The 27543-nt window shown below is 37.0% G+C and overlaps 4 protein-coding genes across 6 annotated transcripts; 1 reads left to right on the forward strand and 3 right to left on the reverse strand.

Moving 5' to 3' along the window:
- Nucleotides 1-197: 197 nt before the first annotated feature.
- LOC149026106 (uncharacterized) lies at nucleotides 198-5593 on the reverse strand. Of its 2 annotated transcripts, none has more exons than XM_089146350.1 (4): nucleotides 4952-5593; nucleotides 3877-4796; nucleotides 3620-3718; nucleotides 198-622 (listed from the first exon to the last, which is right to left on the reverse strand). In XM_089146350.1, exons 1-3 carry the CDS (start codon nucleotides 5040-5042, stop codon nucleotides 3626-3628), a joined length of 1104 nt encoding a protein of 367 aa, XP_089002476.1. In that variant the 5' UTR covers nucleotides 5043-5593; the 3' UTR covers nucleotides 198-622; nucleotides 3620-3625. The 2 variants fall into 2 exon arrangements, with proteins under 2 accessions (XP_089002476.1, XP_089002475.1); XM_089146349.1 differs by having other exon boundaries at nucleotides 198-625.
- Nucleotides 5594-7195: 1602 nt separating this feature from the next.
- On the forward strand, nucleotides 7196-11386 carry LOC149026107 (SH3 domain-containing protein). Its single transcript, XM_089146353.1, has 10 exons — nucleotides 7196-7414; nucleotides 8572-8700; nucleotides 9501-9570; nucleotides 9811-9959; nucleotides 10046-10147; nucleotides 10262-10459; nucleotides 10563-10625; nucleotides 10719-10808; nucleotides 10899-10973; nucleotides 11110-11386. The coding sequence occupies exons 1-10, from the start codon at nucleotides 7355-7357 to the stop codon at nucleotides 11227-11229; spliced, it is 1056 nt and encodes a 351-aa protein (XP_089002479.1). The 5' UTR covers nucleotides 7196-7354; the 3' UTR covers nucleotides 11230-11386.
- Nucleotides 11387-11625: 239 nt separating this feature from the next.
- LOC149026108 (ABC transporter B family member 9-like) lies at nucleotides 11626-18248 on the reverse strand. Of its 2 annotated transcripts, XM_089146351.1 has the most exons (13): nucleotides 18190-18248; nucleotides 17772-18108; nucleotides 17540-17594; nucleotides 17031-17206; nucleotides 16726-16947; nucleotides 16406-16644; nucleotides 15796-16321; nucleotides 15410-15683; nucleotides 14677-15325; nucleotides 14305-14533; nucleotides 13500-13766; nucleotides 13153-13416; nucleotides 11626-12282 (listed from the first exon to the last, which is right to left on the reverse strand). In XM_089146351.1, the coding sequence occupies exons 2-13, from the start codon at nucleotides 18048-18050 to the stop codon at nucleotides 11638-11640; spliced, it is 3825 nt and encodes a 1274-aa protein (XP_089002477.1). In that variant the 5' UTR covers nucleotides 18051-18108; nucleotides 18190-18248; the 3' UTR covers nucleotides 11626-11637. The 2 variants fall into 2 exon arrangements, with proteins under 2 accessions (XP_089002477.1, XP_089002478.1); XM_089146352.1 differs by having other exon boundaries at nucleotides 17772-18239.
- A 6112-nt stretch (nucleotides 18249-24360) lies between these two features.
- LOC149026109 (uncharacterized) lies at nucleotides 24361-26957 on the reverse strand. Its single transcript, XM_089143620.1, has 4 exons — nucleotides 26696-26957; nucleotides 25253-25842; nucleotides 24645-25160; nucleotides 24361-24501 (listed from the first exon to the last, which is right to left on the reverse strand). The coding sequence occupies exons 1-4, from the start codon at nucleotides 26955-26957 to the stop codon at nucleotides 24361-24363; spliced, it is 1509 nt and encodes a 502-aa protein (XP_088999746.1).
- Nucleotides 26958-27543: the final 586 nt, after the last annotated feature.

Consider the following 27543-nt stretch of genomic DNA (forward strand, 5'->3'; position numbering starts at 1 on the left):
TTTTAAAGCATCTAATTAACTAAAGAAAGTAGATTCTTAAGGATCAATTGCCAAGAACACCTATGGCTGAATTCCTTTGAACACCTATATGAAAATACCTTTTCTAGTAAACCGAAAAAATTGCAGCATCAGCCTGCTTACAGTTATAAGTGACAGTACACAGTAAATGGATGAACCAAGGTAACAACATGCATGCATTGAACACAATTAGCAACTCGAAATTGAGCAATACCAATTACAGTAATGAATTTCATCACCAGTCTGATTGGAAAGGAGCAAATACCTTACTGAAGCACACTGATGAACACTATCTGCCTTAAAAAAATAAAATGAATATTGGTCCAATAAAACAAAAGCCATCATGAAGCAAAGGAACTCTGCCAAGGTAGCAAGTTCAAGCAGCCAATTAACCATGAAACTATCTCACTTACGCTATTCAATCAATTAGCTCACTTGTCTATTATTACTCCAAAGATAATTTGAAGGCAAACCTATCACAAGGAACAACTTTATTTCAAACCACATCAAAGCTTCATACACTGAAATCTTCCCAGACTTGCTTCATCAACTTCATCAATACATTGACATTTCCTCATTCATATGAATTCCCTGCCATCCCTCTCTGCTGCCATCAAAGAAAACCAATGGGAGTCAAACATAAGTTAAATCAAGACTAGATCTTTGGAACAACTGGAAGTCGTATGAAAAGTAAGACGAAAAAAACCAAGTCTATGGTATCTTTCTCATAATTTTCACATGAAGAATGAGGTTTGAAGGACAACATTCCCACCAATTCTAATGCTAAAATCTCCCACAAGAGAGGAAAATTTTTGAGTAGCAGAGAAAAATTTAAGCCACTTGTAGATAATGAGTACTTAATAACAATTTGAAAACTCAAAAGTTGACATGAACTTCTGTAAATGGATCTATGACTAATTTTCTACTTCCAAACATAAAGATAACTTTTCTGGACTTAATATAAACCTTCACTTGATGGGCTCTACTACAACAACAACAACAACAACAAATCATTTCCCAACTAAATGGGGTATGCTACATGCATCCTTGCCTTTCAATCAGCATAATCATTCACTTTATGGGCCATAATATTAGTAAATCAAGCACATGCTGATCATGGGCTATGTCTACTGAAGAAGAACATGATTTTCAATCTGAATTCCCCTCAAAACATTCATTATATCCAAGCATATCTGCAGCTGACAATTCAGATCCCGAAAAAAAGTCAGTATCACAGGCCCAAGAATACACAAACTCAGCCTCATCTGCAGTTATAATCATTGAAGATGTAGGTTGCCGGAAGATCCACACCTTTTGCCAAAAAAATACTATCTAAAATAAGTGCCAGGGAGAAGGCATTGAGTGGGATTAATTGCAAAGCAGTTGAACATTTATCTTAGAATTCAAGGATTAAAATCAAGGCCCTCTAGTGTAGTTGGCCATTTGCAGGAAAACAGCAAGCTTCTCCATGCCTACAAGAACTTGAATTTGCCTCAATAATCTTATGATTTTCTAAAATCAAAATTTGAAGAAGGGGAAGGCACTAGAAGCAAGAATCTGTTATATCTTCCTGAAATTTTTTATAGAAGATCCAATGATACCGCAATTCTGAAGCAAGAATCATGGGACCATTACAAAAGTACTTCCATAATTTACATAGTAAATAAGCTACTAATAGTGCTCACAAACACAATCTTTTGACATATCAAGGCAACCTTCCTTTGAAGTAGTCCCAGTGAGCTCTTTGAGACATTGATAGTAACAAAACACCCAGACAGCTCAGCTACTTCTAGACTCTGAATGTATTCAATCTCTTTAGTCAGTACTTCTAAACCAGAAGCTGACAAGCCAACTTCAAGAAAAGCTGATGCATTTTAGGATGTCAGAATTAGAGGTTAAACAGTATGTTACTTTTTTTTTTGGGATGGGTAACAGAATTTACAGAAATATTTTAAAGCTTGAATGGCCTCCCAAAAATAATCTTTACAGAAGCCAGACAAAATTACACTGCCTACACAAACATCTGCAATGGAGCAGCACCAACTTTCACATAAGTGTTCTAATATCAGTCCATTGAATAAGGCCCTGTGCTCTACATGCCCTCCAAGACTCCAAAAATTTCCATAAAAGTGAGGTTGCAGTCAAATGATTATACTATTTGTTGGCGAATAGAAGTGTACTGTTCCTTCTTTTGAAGATGAATTATTGTTTATTAAGTATGAGGCTGGGCAATCATTAAAAAAGAGAGAAGGTTGAGAGAATTCTGGCGCAAATGAGGTGAAATATCAAGATTGGTGAATGGACAATGTACGAGTCGTGAAATTATAAATTCGGACAGTTGATATAGGAGGTTTATTCATCTTGAAATGAAAAAAGGTACACCTCCAATGTTAAAAAAACTATTTCACAAGGTAACAAGCTTTTAAAGTAGTTTTTTCTTTTTTTTCCTACAAAGGTCAGATTTATTAAAAGTTTAAGGAAAAGAATAACAATGGAAGAAGGAAGGGCATTCCCTACCTGCTACAAATACAAAAAAATAAGGTCTCATCTTCAGCAAAGCCAACAGCAGGAAAACGTTAAACCCTCAATCATAACCTATTTCTTGTGCTACTATATGCATCCCAAAATAAGTCTTCTTGTCATTGGAAGGGAGATCTATGTTTAAAGGCAGTTTTTGCAATTGCCTTGGGCTAAAAAGTCACCAATATCATTGACTCCCCTGTATAAGAAGTGACCTTCCAGTTTACAGAGTTCTAGATATGGTTTGAGGCAGTTCCAATCCAGCTTCAATAGGAGGCAAACAAGGCTAACGATAAAATTAAATATGGTAAAAACTAAAAAGTGCTTCATATGTAAGATTTATTTGGGGAAAAGGAAGTTCTGAAGGTAGTTGAATATACAACATACATGCACCTACAATATGTCTGAATAAGAATTAAAAATGGATGATTCTTACAAAGTGCATCAGGGTATTCATAACAAAAAAATAAGGTTAAACAATGAGTTACTTCTATTTATTTTTAAGTAAGATAATATGAATTCACATTATCGTGTTACAAAAAGTGGAAAGATTGTGATATTCTGCATCTTGAAAAGAATTTAGTGGTCACTCCTTTAAGAGAATATGCCCAGCCAAAATAGTTCTCTGCACAGAGCAGTCAGACAATTTTACCAGTACTTCAGTATATGCAAGAAGGGTATAAAACCATCTGATATATTGCTTAAAATTCTAGTTTTAGCTATCACATACAACAAACAACTTAACTGAGTTCTAGTAGTTTTTAGGTAGGAAGCGTCTTACTATCTTTCCCCTATTGTTACTCTAAATTTATCTGTGAAAATTGATAGATGTTAAAAGGAGAAGCCCATTTTGCATATAAATTGTAACTGCTTTTCAAGCAAATCAGATGTAAAAGCAAGAAAAATGAAACTGTGATACCATGCGGAATGCATCTGCAACAGCAAATAAAGTATCTGCACATAGCCCTTACAATCCCAAGTAAGAATTTCCATGACATGACATACAGAATTCATTGAAATTTATTAGGGAGATCTTAATTTTAAGAAGGAACATATTCTCCCTTCCACGGTTTTTATTCACCTGGTCTTATCTGTCTGGGCCTCTCAGAACATCAAATATGCCACAGCAACTTTTCCAAGAAGTCCTCTCTACAGGTGGAGGAATTGCTTGCAACAGCGGCTGCAGAAAATTTAGAAATAAGAACATAAAACAGTCAGTTTTCAACTTTTGATAAAACACAAATACAAATACAAATGAAGATATTAAGGGTAAAAACTAAATCCAAAACCAAATAAAAGGATAAAATCGCCCTCTTTTCATTGTTTAAAGTTGCTGACCTGGTTTTCTGAGCTTTCTGGAATTTCGGGCTCTTTGGGTAGTTCAGCGCTGCCAAAATCTCTACTTTCAATATTTGGAGCATCAGAATATTGCACCATCCTTTCCTCATCTTTTGTTGCAGTCGAATCAACTAAATCCGATGCCTCAGTACTTTCGGTTAACACTGGCAGTGATATCTCTTCCTTATCCTTCGATTCCGAACCGATCTCATTAGAAACCCCAGCATCCACACCCACAGTGGGTGCAGAAGCCTGATTCTTCTCCTCAATCACCGATTCTACTGTCTCAGCCGAGTCAATAGCAGGTGAAGCTTCCTTAAATGAACCATCACTGTTCTTTTCGTGTTCTGCCTCCTCCAACCTCGCTGTTGAATCGACATCGAACACGGTGTCTGTAACTGAATCAACACTTTTCTCTTCCACCAATTCCTTTGTCGAATTATCAACAATCACGTTTTCCATGACTGAACCACCACTGTTCTCCCCTTCTTGCATATTTTCTGACTCTCTTGCCCCGGAATCCTTATCCCCCGATCCAGATTCCTCATTATAATTGCCACTACTACCGGCATCTTGTTCAACAGACTCAATTTGGGAATTCTTATCAGGCTTCAACTCGCTTGGAACCTGAAAGTCCTCAACGTCCACACTCTCAACGTCTTGAACGACCTCAACCACCTCCTTCAGCTTACTTTTCGCTCCACCATTGCCGTTGCCGTTTTCGATAAAAACTTCCATGCCGTTAAACGTGAGAAAGAAAACTGATGCAGGAGCAAGATGACTCTTACCCTGGCTATCGACAATCCTCGGTTGTTGTACCTCCCTTAATTGGGAATAATCTGGTTCTGATCTGGGTTGGCTGATTTGACCTCCATCACTGTCTATTCCATCATGTCTTTTCTGATCACCAATCCTTAACGCTATTTGGATTGAAAAACAGAGCAATAATCAACCGAAGGAGCTCAAATGTTAGCAAGAGAAAGAAACCCACAAAGCTAAAGACTAAAGTAGAGAAAAACGAAAAGGGAAGATGGATTCGATTTAGATAAAGATGCAACTAGTGGTATGCCCTTACCCTGTTGAGAGTTAGGTGTTGAATGGTTGTTGGCGGACTTTCCCTTCTTTTTCTTCTTACCTTTTCGCTTCTTTGGGTTGCTTGATGGCATGATTGATTACTGTGGGCTCTTGTGTGTGTGTGTCTCTGTGTGAGAATGACGATAGAGAATCCTCTCCTTGACACTCTGTAAACGGGCCCTGCAAGCAAGCTATCTCTCAAATTCCTATCTGCGTTTGCTCTGAAATTAGACGATGATGCTTTAACCTCTTGTATAGTCTAAAACAGTAGAAGATAGATTAGAAAACAAGGGAGTCCTCTGGATTTTTGGAGAGTTTGAAGTGAAGGGTCTGTTTGAAACTCAAAAAGCGAAGTGCAAATGTGAACATATGAACATTGAATTTTTGAGGGCGGGAATTTAGAAAATGAAACGAAAGAGACAAAATTTTGCCCAGCTGTTACTACCCAATTTTAATATAGAAAGAAAATAATCAGGTGATTCAGGAACTGTTTTCTCTATCTGGGCAAAAATGATAAGTGATGAAGGCATGAAGCAGCAAGGTTGTTCATTCAAACAAAATTTTGTGAGTTTAGGGCCATTGCTTCAACTACTCAATCTTCTGTGAAGCTTTGCTGTTGATTCAAGGTGGATAAAAATAGGTTTTTCGTTTTCTAAACCCCATAACCTTTTCCTTCTCATGCTCTCAAATTAAATGCTACCAACGAATATCATCTGTCTTGGGATCATCACCACCACAGACTTGGGAGGGAGTGAGACGCGGAAGATTCAAATCCACTATATTTATTTAATGTATTAACAGTTGTCGTTGTCAAAATTAATTACTCTACAGAATTTGGATCCTTTATACATGATGCATTGAGGATTGAAATTATGCTCTGTCACATCTTCATACATTTAGAAATAAATAAATAATTTATTTAATATATTAATTATAATTATTAAAATAATTAATTACTAAGTATAATACTTTCTGAACTTGCATCATTTATCTTGACCGGTAGATGATTGATGATTAGAGTCATGTTTATTTGTGTGCTTTGATTACATTCAGGTAACTTTTATATGTCATTTCAATATATCACTATAGTCAATGTATCATTATAGATAATTAAACCCATGGTCTCTTCACTAAGTAACGTTGATCATTGTTAACTGAACAATCTGTTGATTGTAATGTTAAACTTACTTATATATTAATTATAACTATAATACACTATTCATAGTGCATACAAGGTGTGGTACAATGGTAACTATAGCTAATCCTGGGAGGAGGATGCTCCGTAATTACTGTTCTACCGTATCCCTATTAGTATAGATCTTCACAAAATTATGGACAAAGGTCAAGTTAGAGAATTAAAAATATACAACTGGAGCTGCTCTACCATTGATTTGCTCCCAGTACAATTGAATTGTTTCGGCAGGCTTTGGATCACAAAATAGAAGATTCAAAATCATTCTAAATAAGGCTCAGGAACCTACCAATGTCGAGCAATGTAGTGATTAAACAAAATAGCTCAATACCAAAACTCCAGAGACTAAAAATGACATGTCCTATTTTTTTGGAGGACTTGGATGGTCATTGGGCTCGGGTATGTATGACTCAATTGTAGGTGTGTGTTTGCTAGCTTAGGTTTGGCAGTGTTGAATGATGTGTGCATAAGCGAAGTACGGGTAACGGTGGGTTGAAGGCAATTTGGGGTGTGCCCATTTCAAGGGGTATTTGCTGGGATGTTTGGACATGGCTCTTCCAAAGTAACTGTGCTTTAGTAGGGGTATAGTGAGGGTATTTTGGGTATATACAAGATCGTCTATAATTGTTTTCATGCTTTTCTTTTATATAATAGTATGATATGATAATTCTGATGCTTTTAACTTACCAAAAAAAAAAATTCGATGATTTTTCGATCATCCTACCAAGTAGTAAAAATGTATTGAAAACATCTAAGAAATAGTTGTGGTCTAAAGATAAGTTATTGAAACAATCTCTCAGTAAAAATGGACAGGGCTAAGGCTGCCTAGGAGGATTTAAGGCCGAACCAAATCAATAAATGAAACGAAGCTAATTCACACCCTTACGCAAAACCAAATTAGACCGGCCAAAATCAGAATGGACCGACGGTTTGACAAGGACTGTGTTTGGGTATCAGAAATGGTTCCATCAACGACTCAGGGAGGACTTTCAAATTATCATAAACTGTAAGGGCCAAAATATAATTTAATAGTCCCCCTCCATCCAGGCAATTCGTTTGGGATTAAATCAATCAGTTAAAAAAAATAGAGGTTCGACTTCGACGATCCATTCATTTATCAGAACTCGTATCGCAGATCGGAAGCTCTAGGAGGTCAAGGGCGAAAGCTACATACAGTGGTGGTGAGATCTCTGAGGTAGGTGACTGCTAACGATGTATGCACTGAAGAAACAAGCTAGCAAGCTCAAGGAGCAAGTTGCCAAACAGCAGCAGGTGAGTTTGCGATCCCTGACCTTAATTTTTATCTTTATTTCGTTCTTTGCATCTCATAGAATTCTTTCTCCAAACCCCAGGAATTAACCCAACTGAACAAAACCCTAATTGTTTATGGGTAGAATATTATAAGAAAGCAGAATCGTTTGCGATATCTGTATTGTTATACGATCTTTCAACTATTGAGATAAACAATATCGGTGGGTGGGATGGGGGGCGGGGGTGCTTACATTTAGTTTGCGTTTGATTTCTAAACAAGCTGTTAATCTGGATTACCCACAAACAGAACATAACTATATAGAATCGATTTAGTGCGAACTCGAATTTTTCTAATCTCTTTGGGGAAGAAACCAATGCATTCAATCCGTAGAGAATTGCTATTAGATTGGATTCCAAGTTTAATATTGACATTTTAAGGAGAAGGGAGCAAATTCCTTGGTCAGTGCAGCATCTGAGAGCTCGTACCTTTATCCTTAAAAAAAAAAAGTCATTGAAAAGAAGGGGAAAGAAAACTTATTAACAAGGAGGCTAACAAATTCTAACTCCTTAGTAGATGTACTAGCTAGGATCAGGATGATTAGAGAAATGTACATGTATATAAGTACACAAGGCCTTATCCAAATGTATGATGTGATTCAAGGTGTGATTGTAGGAGGTCTGCATTTGGTGGGTTACTATTGGAGATATTACACGAACATGTCCACTTCTTGGCCAAAGGCCCTATAAATTGTTATTCGTTGAAAATAAATTATGATAAAGTAGAACCTTTTATATTTACTCACAAGAGGAAGGAGTACTATACAAGCTATATACAATGATAGTGGTAAGATATTGCAAAAACACCCTCGGTGCATCACGTTTGGATTTACTAGACTTCTACTGCACTTTAGGTTTATTTTATGGACAAAAGAAGGTTCTAGGAAAGGTAAATGAGAGATTATAGTAGATACCACCCACAAAAAAAGAAAGAAAAAAAAAAGAGAAAATGAAAATGAAAAGCAATAAATAGTACTTATTTTGGTGGAAAGATTAGTTTTGCAATCCTTATTTTCTTTTGAGGGATAATTTATTTCATATTATCTATCTGAGCTCATCCTCTTCCCTCCTTTTTTTATTTGAACCGCATGTTGCTTTTTCCAAATTTTTTCCTCCTTCAGTTGCAGGCTGTAATAAAGCAATTCAGTGGGACTGGTTATGAAAGTTCTGATGCAATGGTTATAGATGAGGTTGAGTTACAGAGGCATCAACAACTAGAGAAATTGTACAGATCTACTCGTGCAGGCAGGGTATGAATATCTGGTTATGATAATGTATCCTGGTTCAATTTCTGAATTTGATGGTCCGTATTTATGTGCCATAATAATTATTGAAACTTGAAAAATATCTGTACCAAATTTGATATTGGTAGGTATCTGTGTGAATATTTTCTCCATTGGAGAATTGCATTTAATATTTAACTTGGTATCATGAGGGTATTTTATTCAACCATGGTGGTACAATGTAATTTTGTAGTTTATCATGGTAGGGAGAGTCTCGCCATTGTGGTATTTCATTACTCCATTTTAATTGTTCTTTGACCTTTTCAGCTTTCAATTAAACCTCACATCAGCTAAGGGTAAGATGGTCATATTGCGCATTTGAAGGGTAATATGGCCATGTTGAAATTTTCTTTTGAAAACTAATGGCCATAGATTAATGGAATCTCTGTGTGTGTTTATTTATTTATTTTTTCTTTTGTAATTCTAACCTGTTCTATGGGGGTGCACATAGTTCACGTTCTCGACACCCCCTAACCCCTCGGCCCACATAATTGGGTTTAAAACCAAGGGTTTCATATAAGAAACCAAAAGAAAAGAAGTGCTTTCCTTGAATGTAGGGGTATTTGACCAAAATTGTGGGTGCTAATCAATTTCATGTGGAGATTTTTACTCCAAGATTACTTATTTGAGTTCTTAACTTTGCCAAAATTTTGAATTTTGGATACTCACAAAATTGTCTTCAGCTTTCTATCTGGTAACTGGCTTTGAGTATTGCAAATTGGATTATTGTTTCAATATATGCTACACTTTACATTTCTTGGTTTCAGGATTTTCAAAAGGATATTGTACGAGCAGTTGAAGCATTGAATGTAATAGGAAGCAAGAAAATTGAAATAGGTGAGGAACTGATTCTAGTTTTCTGCATGTAACCTGTAGGCTTCATACCTTTCAATGTAAATTGTAGAATACTAGAATCTCTAATGCTCGTCAAGTGAAAATTAGATAAAGATGGAAATAGTTGTGCTGTAATCTTTTTCCATTCTGATACTTAATTGCAATTGTCTGTGACAAAATAGTTCTTTCCAGTTATATAAAAAAAGCCACATGCTTTTAGCCTTTCATTTTTTCCTTAGATAGGGACCAAACTAGCAGAGGATTGTAGCAGATATGGAAGAGAGCATATAAATAATGATGACGTTCTAGCCAAGGCTGCTGCTCTATATGGCGATGGTCTTAATCATGTGCAGAAGGAGCAAGAAGACTTAAATAATCAGCTCTCTTCCCAGGTGCTTCTGCTGTTTTCTTGTTTGTTGGTTATCGGGTATTTTCCCCTGCAGTAGAAATTCAGGCCTCATATTTTTTGCATTTTTAGATTTTTGAACCCTTGAGTGCAATGATCACTGGTACTCCATTGGAAGATGCTCGTCACCTTGCTCAGCGTTACAGTAAAATGAGGCAGGAGGCAGAGACACAGGTACTGAGATGGATGGGATTACTGTGCTATTATAATTGATGTCTGGTTGGATGATCATTTTGTCCAGTTTTTGTTTCCCCCTTGTAATCTTAATTGACAACGAAAAGCAAACAGGCAGCAGAAGTCTCTAGAAGGCGAGCAAGAGGAAGGGAAGCTCCCACCGCTGAAAATTCTGCAAAGCTGCATGCTGCAGAGTCTAAAATGCATGAGCTGAAAGCAAACATGGCAGTTCTGGGTAAAGAAGCAGCTGCTGCATTGGCTGCTGTTGAAGCTCAACAGCAGAGACTAACTTTCCAGAGACTTGTGGCAATGGTATGCATCTATTGGAGTTTTTCTGGTTTTCCATTTTATGTCTTCCATAATCTAGGTATTTGAAGTTCTAACGTTTTTTTATTTATTTTTAAAATCATTTAAGGTTGAGGGAGAAAAAACATATCATCAGAGAGTAGCTGCGATATTCAGTGAAGTTGAAGCTGAGGTGATTTTCTTCCTGTTCTTGTTTCCTTACAGAGTTAAATCGATGTATTAAAAAAATTTAAGTTCATATCATAGCATGAAATCCTTTTGTTAGATGGTCTCAGAGAAACAAAGAAAAGAATCTGCTCCTCCTTCAGTTCCATTGACTGGACGCCCAGAGAAAACGATGTATTTCTTGGCTGAAGTATGTTCCCCGCATCTAAAATTTTCAAACTTCTCATTCTAGTTGTTCAAGCATGAACTTGTCAAAATTTTTTTTTATTGTTTGTCACAGGCAATGCATGAATTTTATGCTGAATCAGAAAAGGAGCTGAGCTTGGCTGTTGGTGACTATGTTGTGGTCCGGAAGGTTTCTTTCCCCATCTTTTCTTGTCTTTTAGCTGCTGCCTCTGTTTGGTTGGTCAGGGAAATTATTCATTTATAAACAATGGTTTAGGATCTGTTTTGCTTTTCTGTAATCCTTCATTGTTTCAATATTGATTTAGGTGACTCCATCAGGATGGTCAGAAGGGGAGTGCAAAGGTAAAGCGGGATGGTTTCCATCAGCATATGTTGAGAAACGCCTAGGGCTTCCCACTAATAAGGTGGATGCTGAAGTTCTTTAATTGTCATGTTGTGCGGTGTTATTTTTTTTCCCTTGATCTATTTGGGCAATCAAATGCACAAGATATTGCTAAATGGATATGCCATTGGCCATTATGGTATTTGTTAAAATATGGTGCTTGTAATAGTTGTATTTATATGCATGGTTTTACCTTAAACAGAAAAGGTTTTGTGTTCACTCTATGAATGGAAAATTCTTTTGTACATTGGAATATTGTATTTATTGGACCTAGGTCAATATGGCTACTTCAAGAAGAGCAAAAAGCCTATTTCTAGTTTCTTCTTATCACTCCTCTTCCTTCTAATAAACATCATGCAGGCTTTCTCATTAATTCCTGATTGACTGACTTATGGTTTTGTAAGTATGCAATACACTGGCTTGTAAACGTTACTTTGGTATTTATGTTTCCTCATTTGGATCTCATGTGGAGTGCTATAAGAGATGCATAGGCTCCATCAGTTTTCTTCATTAGCATCTCATGTGTTCCCTTCTCAGCAACCACACCATTCTTTACCACGGCAATGATATCAGCGCCTTTGATTGTTGAGAGGCGATGAGCAACAACCACTGTTGTCCTGCTCACTGTAATCTTGTCTAATGCCTCTTGAACAATACGCTCTGATTCTGTATCCAGAGCACTTGTTGCCTCATCAAGTAGAAGGATCCTTGGGTCCTTCAGTATTGCCCTTGCAATGGCTATCCGTTGCTTTTGCCCTCCAGACAACTGTATTCCCCTCTCCCCAGTGGAGGTATCATAACCTTGTGACAAGCCTGATATGAAGTTGTGTGCATTGGCCACCTTTGCAGCAGCGATGATCTCATCTTCGGATGCATTTCCCTGTTTTCCATACGCAATGTTGTCTCGAATTGTCCCATTGAATAATATAGGCTCTTGGCTCACCAAACCCATTTGTTGCCTCAGCCAGCTTAGCCTGAACCGCTGAATTTCCACCCCATCCAGCTGCAGTTCGCCAGCATCAGGATCATAAAACCTCTCCAGTAGTGAAATCACTGTTGATTTTCCACATCCACTTTCTCCCACAAGAGCAACAGTCTGTAGGTGGTAAAGAATTATGTTATCGGTTGGTGCAAAATTTAAGCCATCTGAGCATCAAAAGAAGAAGGGGAGGGAAAAAAAAAAAGAGCCTGTTTTTACAACAAGGCAGCTGTCACAGCAGCATGGTACGCTTGCCACTTTGCTGTACGACATGAGTTTAAGTATAACAAATAAAGGTCAAACCCTGCTGAAGCACTGTAAAAATGTGCGTGGTGTTGACAGCCCGGGTTACTGTTCCCATTTACTATCCATGTCAATTTCTTTTCAGTTTTTTTATTTTTTTTAAATCTTGTATTTGAATTGTTGTTTCCTAGAATAACTGAAATGCATTAGGCTACTATAAATCTGGTCCTTATTTGATTTGGTTTTCTATTCTTTTTGTCAGGTTCATAGTCATTCTGTTTTATTCATTTCTTTTTCGTGTCAGGTTTGACCTTAGCCTTTCCTTTTCCGTCTTATTCTGTCTTGCTGAAACTTGTCACTATATGGAAGGGATACAGCAAAAAAACATAGAAGAAGCTATCGGGCCTCAACTCAATTGGCTTGTGGATTTCAGGCTAGATCTGTGAATTTCAAAGTGTGTTTGCATAGGTGGGATTCATGTGTGTTGACTCTTGCGGATTAAGAGTGTTTGACTGCTGTGAGATTCAGTAGTGAACCCTGGTGGGATTCTAGCCCCATGGGTTATGTGGATCTTGTTCATATCTTTACTTTATTTCTTTTTTTGTCAATCGATATCAGGTCATATTTTTCAGTAGTGAACCCTAGTGGGGTGGTGGGAAGAAGGTAACAAAATCTGCAGATTCTAGGTTTAGAAGGGTTGTGTTGTAAGGAGTATTTAAAAGTAGTGAGTCAGTTGTTGGATACCTTTCCAGACGGGATGCTTAAACAGAAGTCCCTGAAGATTGGCACATCTGGTCGTGTAGGATATTTGAAGCTGACATGCTTGAATTCAATGTCACCTCTGATGCTAGGTAGAGTTGTACCTTCATCAGCACTTGAATCAATCTTGGGTTTGCTGTCAAGAATATCAAAAATAGATGCAGTTGAATCCCTAGCTTTGTTAGTATCTGGGGCCATTGCACTGGTCTGTGAAATTCCATATGCTGCAACGGTGAAAGCAAAGAAAACCTGTAGACAAATAGTTGTTTCAGAGTCTAAAATAAAATGCATCTTAGGATGATGATAGAAGAAATAGCCAATTTATTCACTACCTTGAAAACTTCTTGAAATGTTGCTTTGCCATGTTCTATGAGAAGAGCTCCGACATAGAAACAGAGGGCATTTGTGCTGTAGAGAGCAAAGAAGGAGAAGCCAAACCCTGCACCACTTACAACTCCTATCCGAACTCCTTGCTTCATTGGGGCCTCACACTTCTTCCTATAGAGTTCAATGACCTTCTTTTCTGCACAGAATGATGCGACAGTTCGGATGCCACCTACAGCATCACTTGCCACTTGACTTGCTTCTTCATACATGAGCTGCAAAAAATGTTCCTTTTCTCTTAGTGAAATTAGAGGTCCAGATTGGGGTTTTCTACACTTGGCACTTGTTAGAGAGGGTGCAAGAAGAGAGACACCAGAGCTTGAGGTTGAATATAACAGATAGATGTGGTCAGGAGGAAATTTAAGTTGAATGTCAATGCCTTAGGCTGGGTAATGTTACTCCTTTGTGATAAAGTGGTCCCCGGTTCAAGTCTGTAAACTGCCTTTCTATGAAAGCAGTGGTAAGGGCTATGTACATTATGATCCTCCCTAGATTCTCTTCTGCTTCATTTTTTGGGTGGGGAGTGATTACTTTACCTGACCTAAATAAAAACGTTATAGGCCATCAATAGTCTATAAATCTAAGGTCTCAAATAGTACATTTTTTTTCTTTTTTTTTGGGGGGGGGTGTGGGGGCTGGGTTTTGGTAATTTGGATCTGTTAGAGGCATGGTCTGTTATATATTTGTAATGTTGGGTTAATCCAGTTCTTCACATTGATTAGTTGCAAGTTAGGGTTACAAGAAGGAACAAACCTTGGCATCTCCGCTGAAACCCTGTAGAACCTTTGTCTGAGCATACCCTTGCAGACCCAGCATAGGAAACAAAACTAGAATAATAATCGCAAGTAGCCAATTTGCTGAAAATGCTATGCCAAGCCCTGCTACCAGTGATGCTATATTCTGGACTATTAAGGCTAATGTGTCACCAACAAGACCCCGCACATTTGAAGCATCTATTGATAATCTTGCCCCTATTGCACCACTGTAATAGGCCAAAATTTTGCTATTAGAAAGTATATACTGTAGCTTTGGGGGAGATGGGGATGCAGTACCTATGGGGTTTGGATTGTAACTAACAGTGGCAATTCTGTGCTTAGTGTTTAGGTTACCATGAACAAAGCTAACCTTGAATGTGCAGGAACATCAAACCAACTGATTTCCTGGTGAGCCACCCTCTCAAAGGACATGGATCGGATGCGTAAGATCAGTTTACCACCCACAACTCCAAACAGGTAGTGTTGTGCTGGTATTGCAACCAATGTAATGCAACCCAGACTCATAAACATTAGGGCCCAAAACCTTGCATCTTTTCGAAGTTCATTCTGTGGCTCATAGAAGATTTTAATGGCAGTTGACATCAGGAGTCCAAAGATAGGAAAGGCCAAACCATGCATAGCTGCTGCAATGGATGCCAGCAGCATAACTGGGAGCTCTGGCTTGTTCAGATAAGCTAGTCGTTTGATGGAGACCTTTTTGTGTATCCTTTCATCCTCACCTACTTTACCATGATCATCCCTTTGCATTTCAGCATCAGCTAAGGTCACAGGATGTGGAATACTAATTGAAGGTGAGGTGGTGTGCCTGCTGCTGCCATTTGAAGAACCTCTGTTTATGGATCTTGCAGATCTGTTCATGGCCCCCTCAACAATAGAGTTCTGGTCTATATTACACGAGTCCAAAGATAATCCTCCTTCAGCTTGATGGGCACCCTCTTGCATATAAACAAGCTGAGAGTATGCCCCATTTGAATCCTTAATTAATTCACTGTGTGTACCTGATGATCAAGGGTTGAAAATTTTCAAAATAGGACAAACATTTGTGTAGATTGTAACATTGAAAATGGAAGTTTTGTTATTACCTTGCTCCACGACTTTTCCCTTGTGAATTACGGCTATAATATCTGCATTTCTGACGGTTGTCAGCCGATGTGCCACAGCGATGGTCGTTCGGCTGGACGTGATTCTTACGAGTGCCTCTTGAACCACCTGTTCGGATTGAGCATCCAATGCACTGGTTGCTTCATCTAGAAGCAGGATCTTTGGGTTCTTCAAGATAGCTCTTGCAATTGCTATCCTCTGCTTCTGTCCACCGGACAGTTGTGTTCCTCGCTCACCTACCATTGTGTCAAGCCCCTGTGATCACACCGGATTCAATCCTATCATATGCATCTGCTATCATTATGGAAGGATTGTCGAAACCTACAATAGAGTAAAAAGTAAAGTGATCTAAATGAATGCAGTCTACCTCGGGTAACCTATCAATGAACTTTGCAGCATTAGCAAGCTCAATTGCTATCCTTATCTCCTCATCAGTTGGATTCTCCTTCCCATATGCTATGTTCTCTTTTATAGTTGTTGTGAACAAGATGGGTTCTTGAGCAACGAGTCCTATTTTCTCCCTAATCCATTTGAGCTGCAACTTCCTTAGGTTGACACCATCTATGAGAATATCACCTGCTTCTGGGTCATAAAATCTCTCGACCAAGCTGATGACAGTTGATTTCCCACTTCCACTTTTTCCAACTAGAGCTGTAGTGGATCCACTTCGAACATGCAATGAGAAACCAGCAAGCACTTGAACTTCGGGTCTCGATGGGTATTTAAAGTATACATCTTTTAGTTCCACTTCACCCTCAATGTCATCCAATGTGACCCCTCTAGTGTCATTTATATCGATAAGTGGGGTTCGATCAATTGCCTGAAACATCTTATATGCTGCAGCTTGACCTGCTGCGAAGGCATCAAAGCAGGGAGATGCCTGGCCCAGGGCCCTAACAGGAAAGAGGAGGAATTTCAGAGGAATGGATGCATGCATGCACAAAAATTACTTAAAAAGACTCAGATTTGGGACTTACGTTCCTGCATTCATTAGTGCAATAATGACATTCATTACTTGCCCGCCGTTGTATCCTCTCTCGATGATCATCTTCGAACCATACCATATGGCCAGCCCATAACAGCAGAAGTTTAATCCATGCACTGAACCAATTCCCAAACCAGAGATCAATCCCTGTTGAACAATAGATGCATAGGCTCTTTTCAGTGCTTCGTTATATTTGTTGATAGCCTGACTCTCTCCGGTGAAAGATGCAACCTTGAACAGAAACCAGAATTATGGTTAGTTAAAAGTAGCAACAGCAGAGAACTTTAGTGAAGTTGTCTTCAGAATCCTTACCAGTCTAATGGCTCCAATTGTTTGATCTACAACATTTCCAGCCTCAGCGTATGCAGTTTGTACACGGCTTGACATTTTTGAAACCAGCATTGCCATGATACTGCCGACGACTGCAAACAAGGGAATGAAAGCCAGCATCACCACTGCTAGATGCCAACCTCTTGCAAATGCTATTGCGAAAGCACCCAGAAAAGTGGACATCAGTTGTATAGACTTCCCAACCTGGAACAAAGAACTACATTCAGTTAGGAATTAAAAATTGAGATGAAAACTGAAAAGGGAAAAGAGATCAAGATAATAGTTACCTTTTCTCCCATAGCCTCTTGGATTCGAATAGTGTCGCCGGACATTCGGCCAATGACTTCTCCGGTGGTTGTTTCGGTATCAAAGAACGTGATGTCTTGTCGGAGAATAGTTTTCAGGTAGATAGATCGAATTCGGTTGGCCTGTCTTTCTCCAGTCACCATCCAGCATGACACCTCTAGTATCACAAGTGGAGTATGATTAATTCACTATTTACAGCTAAAAGAAGTAAAGCATTCACTCTCTGATTGCTAACCAGTTTAGCTTTATACAGAAATGACTGGTCATGTCCAATTTGTCAGCACTAATTTTCTACAGAACCAAACGCATTATCTATCTGACACATCTAAACTTAGTGACATTTTCTGCATAATGTTGATTGTGGACCAATTATTAAAGCTATGAAACGTGATTTACCCATAAATTTCAGTACGGATTATTGTAAAGAAAAATCTCCTCTTATTTTGACTGGGTTTGATCAGAAAAGGAAGAGATAATCATGAATACTTACGGAGATATCCGGCGATGCCTATTCCGATAGCGAGGTACACGAACTTGATGACCACCTGAAAGTATCCCAGTTAGCCCAAATTTACATGAAAGCTCAAAACAAAACCTATTCAGTCTTTTCCAGATTCAAGGAAAGATTGAATCGGCTAGCATTAGACGTCCTTTGAAAGTTATTCATGGAAGAATGTATGTATGTCTAAACTAATTGACCAAGCAGGAATGAATAAGCCTACCTTTGAGACAGCTTCCATAATGTGTAATCTATTAGATGAACCGTAGGCATCAATGAGTTGACCAAATATTAGAGTCATGAAGGGCGTTGCCAGCCCACTTGCAATTGCAGCAACTGAGCCAGCAGTCATCAGTGCCATGTCAAGCCTATCAGCAAAAGAGAAGAGCCTGTAGAATGGGACCTTGAATTGTTGATCCACTCCCGTTTTTGATCCTTTTGCTCCATTCCCTTCATATGGTGGCGGCTTCGTTTGCTCTGAAGCTTCCTTCATATCCTTCATCAATCTATTGATCTCTTGCTGTACCTTTCTCTTTCTGCTTATCAAAGATCACTACAACCTGACAATATGAGCCACTACCATTAGCATTTATATATGCAGAATTTCACTTTTCGAGATCTTCAGAAAAGCAAATAGAGACCTCAACAGATGGAGGAAGAACTGTCTTGGGATTCTGACCGCAAGAACACTGATCCGAACGCAAACCAAGGCCAAAGAATAATAACTGAAACAGTAGGCCTTTAAAAAGGCTGGTTAGCTGGGCTGGTGGGGACTGCAATGGATAACAAAGGATAGAAGATCACATGAGATTATTATATTCTCTTTCATTGACTGAACAAATTCAATTCACTGGAGATTTCCATGGAATGAGATCATTATGGAATGGATATATGCTTTTCTCAGACACTACTGTTCTAAGCAATTTGGTGTAAAAGATTGTGCAGGATTAAAAGATGGGTTCTTCATTATATCCTACGAATCCATTCATCTCCAGCCTACGTAGTATGAGTTGTTAACTTTGAAACAAAGTAAAGAGAAGTGCATGAAGATCCTATATATGTGGACTTACAATTGTTAACAAGTTACTTTCAAGCAGACATAAAAGGCTTCAAAAAGTGGTGGAGCAGCATATTTATTGTCAACACTCCTTTATTAATTTTCTTCCAACAACACCACCTTCATCATCTACATGCATGAGAATATAACAGCTTATTAATTCCACAAATTGCATGTACTTTGATGCTTGTCAGCAATGCATGTGCATCAATCACCTGTAGTATGAAAATCTTTCCATTAATTTTACAAAGTGATTAGCTAGGGTCCTCTATTCCTCACTGATACCAATTTCATACCTAGAAGGGTTTCTCGTTAGGGTTCTTTCGATGTCCGCCGTCGCTCTAGCTCATCAATTTTCCTCGATCCTCCACTATTTGGGCCAGTAAGAAATTAAATAAATTTAAAATATATAATGTATAAATATGACACACACATGTTTTCGTCTCGATCCAATGTAACACAATCCAAAATCTTGCTCTCCTATATAAAATTCTTAATAATATCTACATAGAAAATATGTAGCAAATTATATACTAGATACAAGTAATTTAAAAATCTTAATAATGGTTAGATATTAAGTTAAACCAAAAAAAAAAAAACCAACTGAGTTTTTTTTTTTGATTAACAAGTACCAGCAGAATTATTATAGAGGAATATGTAGCTCATAGTTTTGTATAATGTAAGAATTTGGAATTAGAAAAAATTGAGGACTTATTATTTATAATATAGAACTTACCTGAACATAATTTTTTAAGTTTATATAAAAATCAACTCCAATTGAAAGCTAATTCGAACCATGACACGACATAATGAAAGGAATTGAAAGAGATCCACTGGAAGTAACCTATAAGCCAAGAAACTGTTGAATTTTAAAACCTTCAAAGACAAGTGTCAAATACTTAGTCCTCTTCCACTGGTCCACCTTGAATCCCATCAAACTTTCTAGAACAAATCCGGATATGTAAATAAAAATAATATTGCATTCCATATCTCAGTTTTTAAAATAGAATAAAAATAAGTAGGAAACCTATATAAAAACATATTTCTAGAGTGAAAGATAAACTTGTGTAATATTTTTAAAATTTTATAAATATTGTAAAGCCTTAATAATTCATAACCTAAATATTAAGTTAAATAAAATGCAATTCTCAGATTAATCTAATCCTACCCTGAAAGCAATGTACAATGAAACTCCAAATATAAAACATCAGGAATAAGGATAAAGAAATAAATTATTGATAAGAAAAAGTTAAGAGCAGAGATGACAAACTATGAGAGTTCTTTTGTTTATTCTTCTTTTGTCTGAGACAAAGAGGGAGGGTATCACTTGAGGTGGTGCTGCAGTGATGGGGAAGAAAACACAGAGAAAGTTCAACAGAATGGTTAATAAATATTCCACAAAATTCACTGATCATAAGACTAAAATCAAAATTTTAAAACCCAAAATAGATATGGATCATCCTCTATCTAATTTGATTTGATTTGAACCTGAGATCCAACTAAATCTTAAGAAATGAAATTGAGAATAACAAACAAAGATTTTGAAAAGCAAAAAAGTTTTTTACTTGAAATCCTTATATATTCTCTATAAGAAATAAGAATTTTCTTTTGAGTTATTGAAATCAATCTGATGTCAACTATGGGATGTGGCTGGCTGGATGTGGCCAAATGTTAAATGAATGGACTAGAAAAATATTTAAATGCATGTATGACTATTAAGGAATAGAGAATGTTATTGTAATTAGTCGTAGAGTTACTCTATTCTTGTATCTACACTTTCTGTATGTATATATAAATATATATTTATTATGATGGACATGTATTAGGTAACCATCTAGTTTACTCAAACAATGACTAATTCAAAAGAATCTGATTCTCTACACATTGATAGAAAAAGATATTGCAACTATAATTTTCTAGATCGTGTAAAAGGAAAGGGATGTACTTTGTTTAGATAAACTAAAATAGATCAGCATTTTTTGTGGGGAAGCCTGATTCATATATAGAAAGCTAAAATTATATTAGATTTTGAAGTCGAAGATTCAAGGCAAGCAAATAAGGCATTACAATGCAAGAAGGAGGGGACAACCTCTAAAACCTACTAAGTTTAAAATCCCTTGAGCCCTTGGCAAAGAAATCTGCTTGAGCATTGAAGGACCTGCTAATGTAACTGAATCTAATAAAAGAAAAAGCAACTGAAAACTTTAAAATATCTAGGATAATGGCGTTGTTAGGCTAATCCAAAGATTGCACCTGGCCATTTAAGGCCTTGACGGCAAGTAAGCAATAAGAAAATATCTCCACCTGATTGATCCTAAGATTTAAAATACAAATTAGGGCGTCTCTACTCTAATTGGCTCAATTTCCATGATAAAAGCTGAAGAACCAAAGCAAAAGATTTCCCTCTTGATTCATTCGATGTATAATCAAATACGCTGATGTCATGGGTTTAGATTTTAGCATTTATGGAGGCTAGGAATAAGGGATGATAAAGAGTAAAGAATATTTCTGAAGTGAATGTGCATTTGATTTAGGGGATGAAGGGAGATTACAAAAAGAAAGAATAAAATAGTATTTCAAGTGATTAGATATTTATATCTACATTCTATTTTTTAAGCTCTCAAGAGCCAAAGTTTTTTAAGCTCTCAAGAGCCAAAGAAAATACTTAATCATATTTGGGAAAAGTTCTCCAATAATTGTTTTATCTTCATAAAAATACTTGTGTTTACATCACAGAAAGTGGCAACTGACCAACCTTTTTAGATTAATTTCTTCTATTCCAACCTAGAATTTTAGTATTGGATACTATATGATCAAACCCAGAAAGGTGAAGAACATATCTTCTTCATTCGTCTCCTTCTTCATTCATCTCCCTTGTAATAGGTCAGAGAGAAAGCGAAGGCTGATTTTGTATCGAAATGGAAAAGTTTTTCAGGTATAGAAATTAATAAGGCTCACCAAAGATGCCCTTTGATCGGGGGAAGAAAAAAATAATAGAATCTTGACCCAAGGAATAGTTTTCAAGATTCTAGTTTTTGGGCTAGTGGGATACGAAAGGTTTTTAGATTTGTGGTACGAATCAAATCTGTTACACTTGGCATTGAGGAAGATACAGTGAACGTAGATTTTGAAGTCTAAGAATATGATGAACAGATCTTGATGGTTTTGATCGATTATATAATATGATGAACAGATCTGGCTAGTTTTGGGCAACTGAGTTCTACATAGAGTCTCTTGCATTCAGGAGCGAGCATGAAAATTTCTAGAGTGCTGTTTATTCATCATGTTGGAAAATCAAGTTACTGTACAGATTTTTCAGCTGGGCTCTACACAGAAAATTGATTTGAACTCAAACTTCCAAAGTATGCTTCAACTATTTTATTTGACAGAATAAGAGATGATCTCAATGGAAAGAAATACTACAAATTCTTATCTTTTAATTCTATGCATATCTATATAGAAAAGCTACCTTTGTCGGGGAAAAAAATGATGAACAGTTCTACTATTGCATGCAGAAAAGGTATTAAACTTAAAAAAAGGAGAGAATAACATAAGAAGAAAAAGAAGATTGAAGAGACTCAAAGAGAGTAAAGATAAGAAATATCTTTTTTAAGTGGAGATTATCTAGAGGGATTTTAGGAGATATGGAAAGACATAAATAAATAAGTTGAAATTTTCTTTTGAAAAAGACATGCCTAGTGCACTGAGGCTTCTGAAAGTGCAGACATGGGAAAGGTAAGTCTTGGGGAAACAGCTAAGCTTGCTCCTTGTTCATAGGTTGAAGCCCACCAACTATATATATATTTTATGAACATCAGATTTATGGGATTTACATTCTCTATATATAATTCCCCTCCTTGCAATTCCTGTAATTTCTCTAAAGAGTGCGATATGTAGCATCTAATTATCCGACACCTTTTAGTGAAGAGATCATAGATTCGTTGGACTTATATGTTGATAGCATATGTAATATTCTCATCTTCTATATATCAAAAACACATTTGTACTAAAATATAATAATAAATAAATAAAATCTATCCTTGCATGCAATTCTCAATTTTCGTCTCTCTATGGAGTTCTCATGTCTCAATGTGTATTTTGTAAAAGAGAGAGGAATACAATTTTAGCTTTTAACGAGGTTCGAAAATCTATGTTTGCTATAGAGATAGGTTGCAATTTATTTATATTTTGAGGTTGAAAATAGAGACCAAAATATAGATAACTCACCTTGAGGAGAGAGGAGAGAATTTGAAAGTCATGAGAGAATTTTAGAGCTTGTTTGGTTACATGAATCCAGAGATTTCAAATCTTTGGATTCATAAATGCAAGATTTATACTTGTTTGGTTGTGAATTTCATTGGATTTATGAAATCTAGATATTCATCTTTTTACACTAAAAATGTGAATCTGTAGATTTTGTGCATTCATAAAATCACGTCGACTAAACAGTTTTTTAGATGAATCTATATATTTAGTTTAACCAAACAGTTAATATTATGATTCCATAGATTTAAAATCTCTAGATATTTGAAATCTCCAAATAGGTCCTTAAGGCCTGTTTGATTACATGAGTCTGAAAATTTTAAATATCTAGAGATTTCAAATCTATGGAGTCATAATTTATAAAATTAAATGTTTGGTTGTGGAATGAAATATGTGAATTCATCCTAAAAAACTATTTGATTGAATCTCTAGATTTCATGAATTTAGAGATTTTTACAACCAAACGGGTATAATTCTCAGATTCATGAATCCAAAGATTTGAAATCTCTGGATTCATGTAACCAAACAGGCCCTTAGGGATTTTTAAGATTTCATGAGAGAGAAAATAGAATCATGAGAGATTTTAAGGATATTTTCAATATAGTGATCGAGGAGATAGCATAGAGAAAAATAGAGAAAGATTTTAGGAATTTTAATTGTGCACGGAAGTTGTAGGCGGTCGTTCAACTGTTTGAGAGCAATGCAGTGGTTGGTTCCAATTTGACAAGGTTAGAATGCCTAGTCGAAGGTCTAGTACAGTAGGTAGCAGGTGTGTTCATTTTGGCTCCTGAGCGAGAACAAGAAATAGGCAATGCACCATCCTTGCTAGTACATATGATGACATTGACTTGACAGATTCATCCAATTAAACCCACACTCAAAGGAGGACCACAAGCTCGAAATTCGATGCAAATTTCTTTTGTGATTGGGCATTCAATTGTGACACGATTATTAGATGTTACATGTCACAATCTTAGAAGGAATTACTAGATATTTTAAAAAGGAAAATTGTAGAGGATGTGAACCAGGTTCCTCTTGATGATGATGATGTGATTCCTCCACATGATACTGTGAAGTTTGTGGTTTGTGTTGGTTGAGCTTTCTTAATCCTGCTATCATAGCCATTTATTCTGTAGGGAAATATGAAATCATCAGTCAAGGCCCAAAATTGTAAAAGAGCTTTGCTAGGGGTAAAACGGTCATTTTACAAAAGTTAGAAAAAGTATTTTAAAGTAACTCAACTTGACCAATTTATATTGTCATAAAAGCATCTTGGCCAACTTTTATGACATGGAAAACGAGAATCACACCAGGGGCAAAATGGTCATTTTAAGGGAAGCTGTCAAATTGAGTTGAATCTGTATGTATCATTTATATAGTCTTGAAATATTGGATGCCATGCAAAAAAAAAAAAAAAAAACTCTCTAAAGATTATTGTGTAGAGGTACATACACCTTAATGGTGTATTAGCCTTTGTTAATTCTTGATTAAATTAATACGAAGTCCCATCTGGAACAACAATGTCAAAGTCACTAACAGTCCATTCTGCAACTTCATCTGTGTTGCTTATATATATCTCTGTACCCAAATCTATGGATGGCCAGCTTCTCTCTATTGGCTTAGTGCCTGGATCCTGCATGACAAAACCCAATAAAAATTGACTTTTTAAGTACTTAAAACTGTAGCAACATCTACTTTAAATCTCATCTTTAGAGTTGAACATACTCTTAACAGATCAGAACACTGTAAGAGAAATAGAAGGAATCTGGAACAGACCTGGTAGAAATACAGTGACTGAGACAACCTTCCTACATCAAGCTCCCAAGTCCTGGCATCACCAACCCATCCCTCACCTTTCTTTGTTGGGTAACCATACTCTCCCCAGACTGGATGTGGTAGTATTTGCAGTATCTCTTGTGGCTGAGGATTGCTATATGGATCACAATAGTTAAACGGCTCCTCTAGATGCTCTGCATTTCCTGGAGAGCAATACACATGGTAAGCTTCATAAGGGAAGTTCTCTTTGTCTGTTCGATGGATTCTGGTGCCATTAGAAAGTGTATGGTAAGGTGGGCAGATCTTAAGATTATCCGGCCGACACCATGCCTCGGTGCTGGGATTGATGATCATCTCACTGTATCTTGTGACATCACTTGTTACATTGCCATCACAAGGAGTGCCATCATTCTTCCAGCAACTTCCAATGTCCATGAGGTAGAATTGGCTATTTGGACCTCCACCTTTCTTTATGTCTAGACTGAACTTCACTTTGAAATTAGGAGATTTTGGGATCTGCAAACAGTTTATATACCAATTTTTAGTTCAGTAACAACTGTAGAGATCATTGATTTAGCAGAACAAGTAGTATAGATATAAGAACTTACAATCTTTGACATTCCCCTTGTTTGGTAATGATATCCACCAGAAAATCCTGTGGTTGCGTCGGATCTTAAGTAGAGCATAAGCCATGGATACTTATGATTTGTCCCCAACACATGATGGAAGTTCCAGCTGCCCGTACCAGGCTTCTTCATCCAAGTCACAGAGTAGTATGAAGTGTTTGAAATTGGTCCATTCTTAACATCTGCATCCAGATCCCAAGTCCCATAGAATCTACCCCTTAGGGTGGTAATCCCCATGTTATTTTGATGTAAGCTTGTGTATTCATGGTATATTAATGGCATGTTCATGCAACCTTTGCCAAAGCATGGGAACCTTGGTTCAGGTGGGAAAGGTTTTGATTTCTTCCCATTCTCCGGGCACGCTGCTGCAAGTGTATCCGTGTTGCCACTCTTGAGCATAATCATCCAAAATTGCCATGGCCTTGGTTCATCCCGTACTTGGCATTTGTTACCCAGGTAGAGCTCTTTTGCGGCTGCAAATTCGTCTACATTGTGCGCTACTCCATCAATAGTAGAGTTACTTACACCTAACCTGTTGTCTGTCTCATCCACCTTGTGCATTAACCTGATATCTAAAATAAGATCAAGAAGAAAAGAGTGAACTTGCTTTACACTGGCCATGAAAATTAAATGACTTTTCTTCTTTGGAAGTGAAGATGAAACAGCAAGTCTTGAGCAGGGTTGGTGATTCCAATTCTTAGATTGATCCAGTTTTGGGCAACCGGTCTGGTTCTTGATCAGTTTTGAAATCCTAACGGATAGCATCATAAGAACCAGACCATTTATCTAATGGGTTTGAAAATTTAGTGTATTATACCAAGAATTCCAAAACATTAACCATGCACCAATATCAAATCTACATTCTAGAATCTAGATTATAATCGTCTTACATCATCATGAATATGTTCAAGTTAATGGCCTTACAAACTGGTCTTCCAGATTTACAGCGTTGGAAGACCCATTTGATGGGTTTTAGGAGTCCGAATCACCTTCCCGTCAAAGAGAGCCGGAGAGGTTGTGCTTTATTGATGTTTCTCTACCACAAAAGTCTACAATAGGAGTGAGGTTCACTTTGAATATCAATAAAATTAATCAAAGGTGAGATCTCCGGCCAGGTGTCACGTAGAAGCATTAGGGGAGTACATACCTCTTCCCTAATAGGAGATAATCCCGACTCAGGTTTGAAGAACTATAAAACTAGTGGGAAATGACCAACTTTAGATATAGAGAGCCCAAACAGCTATAACAATAGGTGAAGAGTTCTTTGTCAGAAGACATGGGTCCTTTGCCAGCATGAGACCAATGAGAGAAGCATCAGTAGATGTGGGATTTCTATTTTTCATAAAGAGTTCTCTATGAAGTGATAATTTGGCAAAACCTTTGTGTCTAGGACCTGAAGGAAGTTGTACAAGAAAGAACAATCACCTGGAAAATTAGAATTATCAATGTCGAAGCAATCAGCAGCTCTGGGGCTACCCATGAGGGGAGCTTCAAATCCAACCTCATTACACTGATTCCACGCCTCTATTGCCACCCTTAGATCATCTCTTCTCATTCCAGGATCGCCAACTGCAGATACATATCTTTCTTCTCCTCTGTTGGAGAATACAGCAAGTGATGATGTTTCACAATTAGAACTACAGAGAAAAGCAAGAAAAATGAAGCTACTGATTATCCAGCCCCCCATTTTTAACTCACTCTTTTTTCTCTCTTTTCTTTTCTTTGAGATAAAACTGACTCTTCAATACACAGATGGATACATTCCCTGAACTTGTTTGCCAAAAACTAGGAGACAACAATGGAAGTGAGAATGTCCTAAAAATTCTCTCCTCCTCATCCTTCTAATATGATTAACTAATTAAGCTTCCAATTAGGACACCCTAGCGTCTTCCCTTGTATATATCTACCTCCATAAGCCTTATTCCTCATCATTTTCTTACGTGGAGATGTTATCCTACAATTTATTAGGGTTACATTCTTCATTACCCTTAATGAATCCAGTAATATTCCCATATATGGAATTGTTTTTTCAAGCTAGCACACTATTTTTTCTTCTTGAGAACTCCTAGCCATTTGTATAGATAACTATTCTATGGCTCCAGGTAGATTCAAATTGTTGCCGTCATACTATGATACATTGGTTTTTACTAATTGAAACAACTCCTTGGAGTGATTGACCACACTATTCAAATAAGTGAAAAATACATTTTTTATTGACGAATGGAAAGTTCATTAATTCCATATACATTTAGAAAAAAGACTTGTTGAAAACA

The sequence above is a fragment of the Hakea prostrata genome, chromosome 2, assembly GCF_041222555.1.
Source record: "Hakea prostrata isolate BN-2017 chromosome 2, UWA_Hpros_2, whole genome shotgun sequence".
NCBI lineage: Eukaryota > Viridiplantae > Streptophyta > Magnoliopsida > Proteales > Proteaceae > Hakea > Hakea prostrata.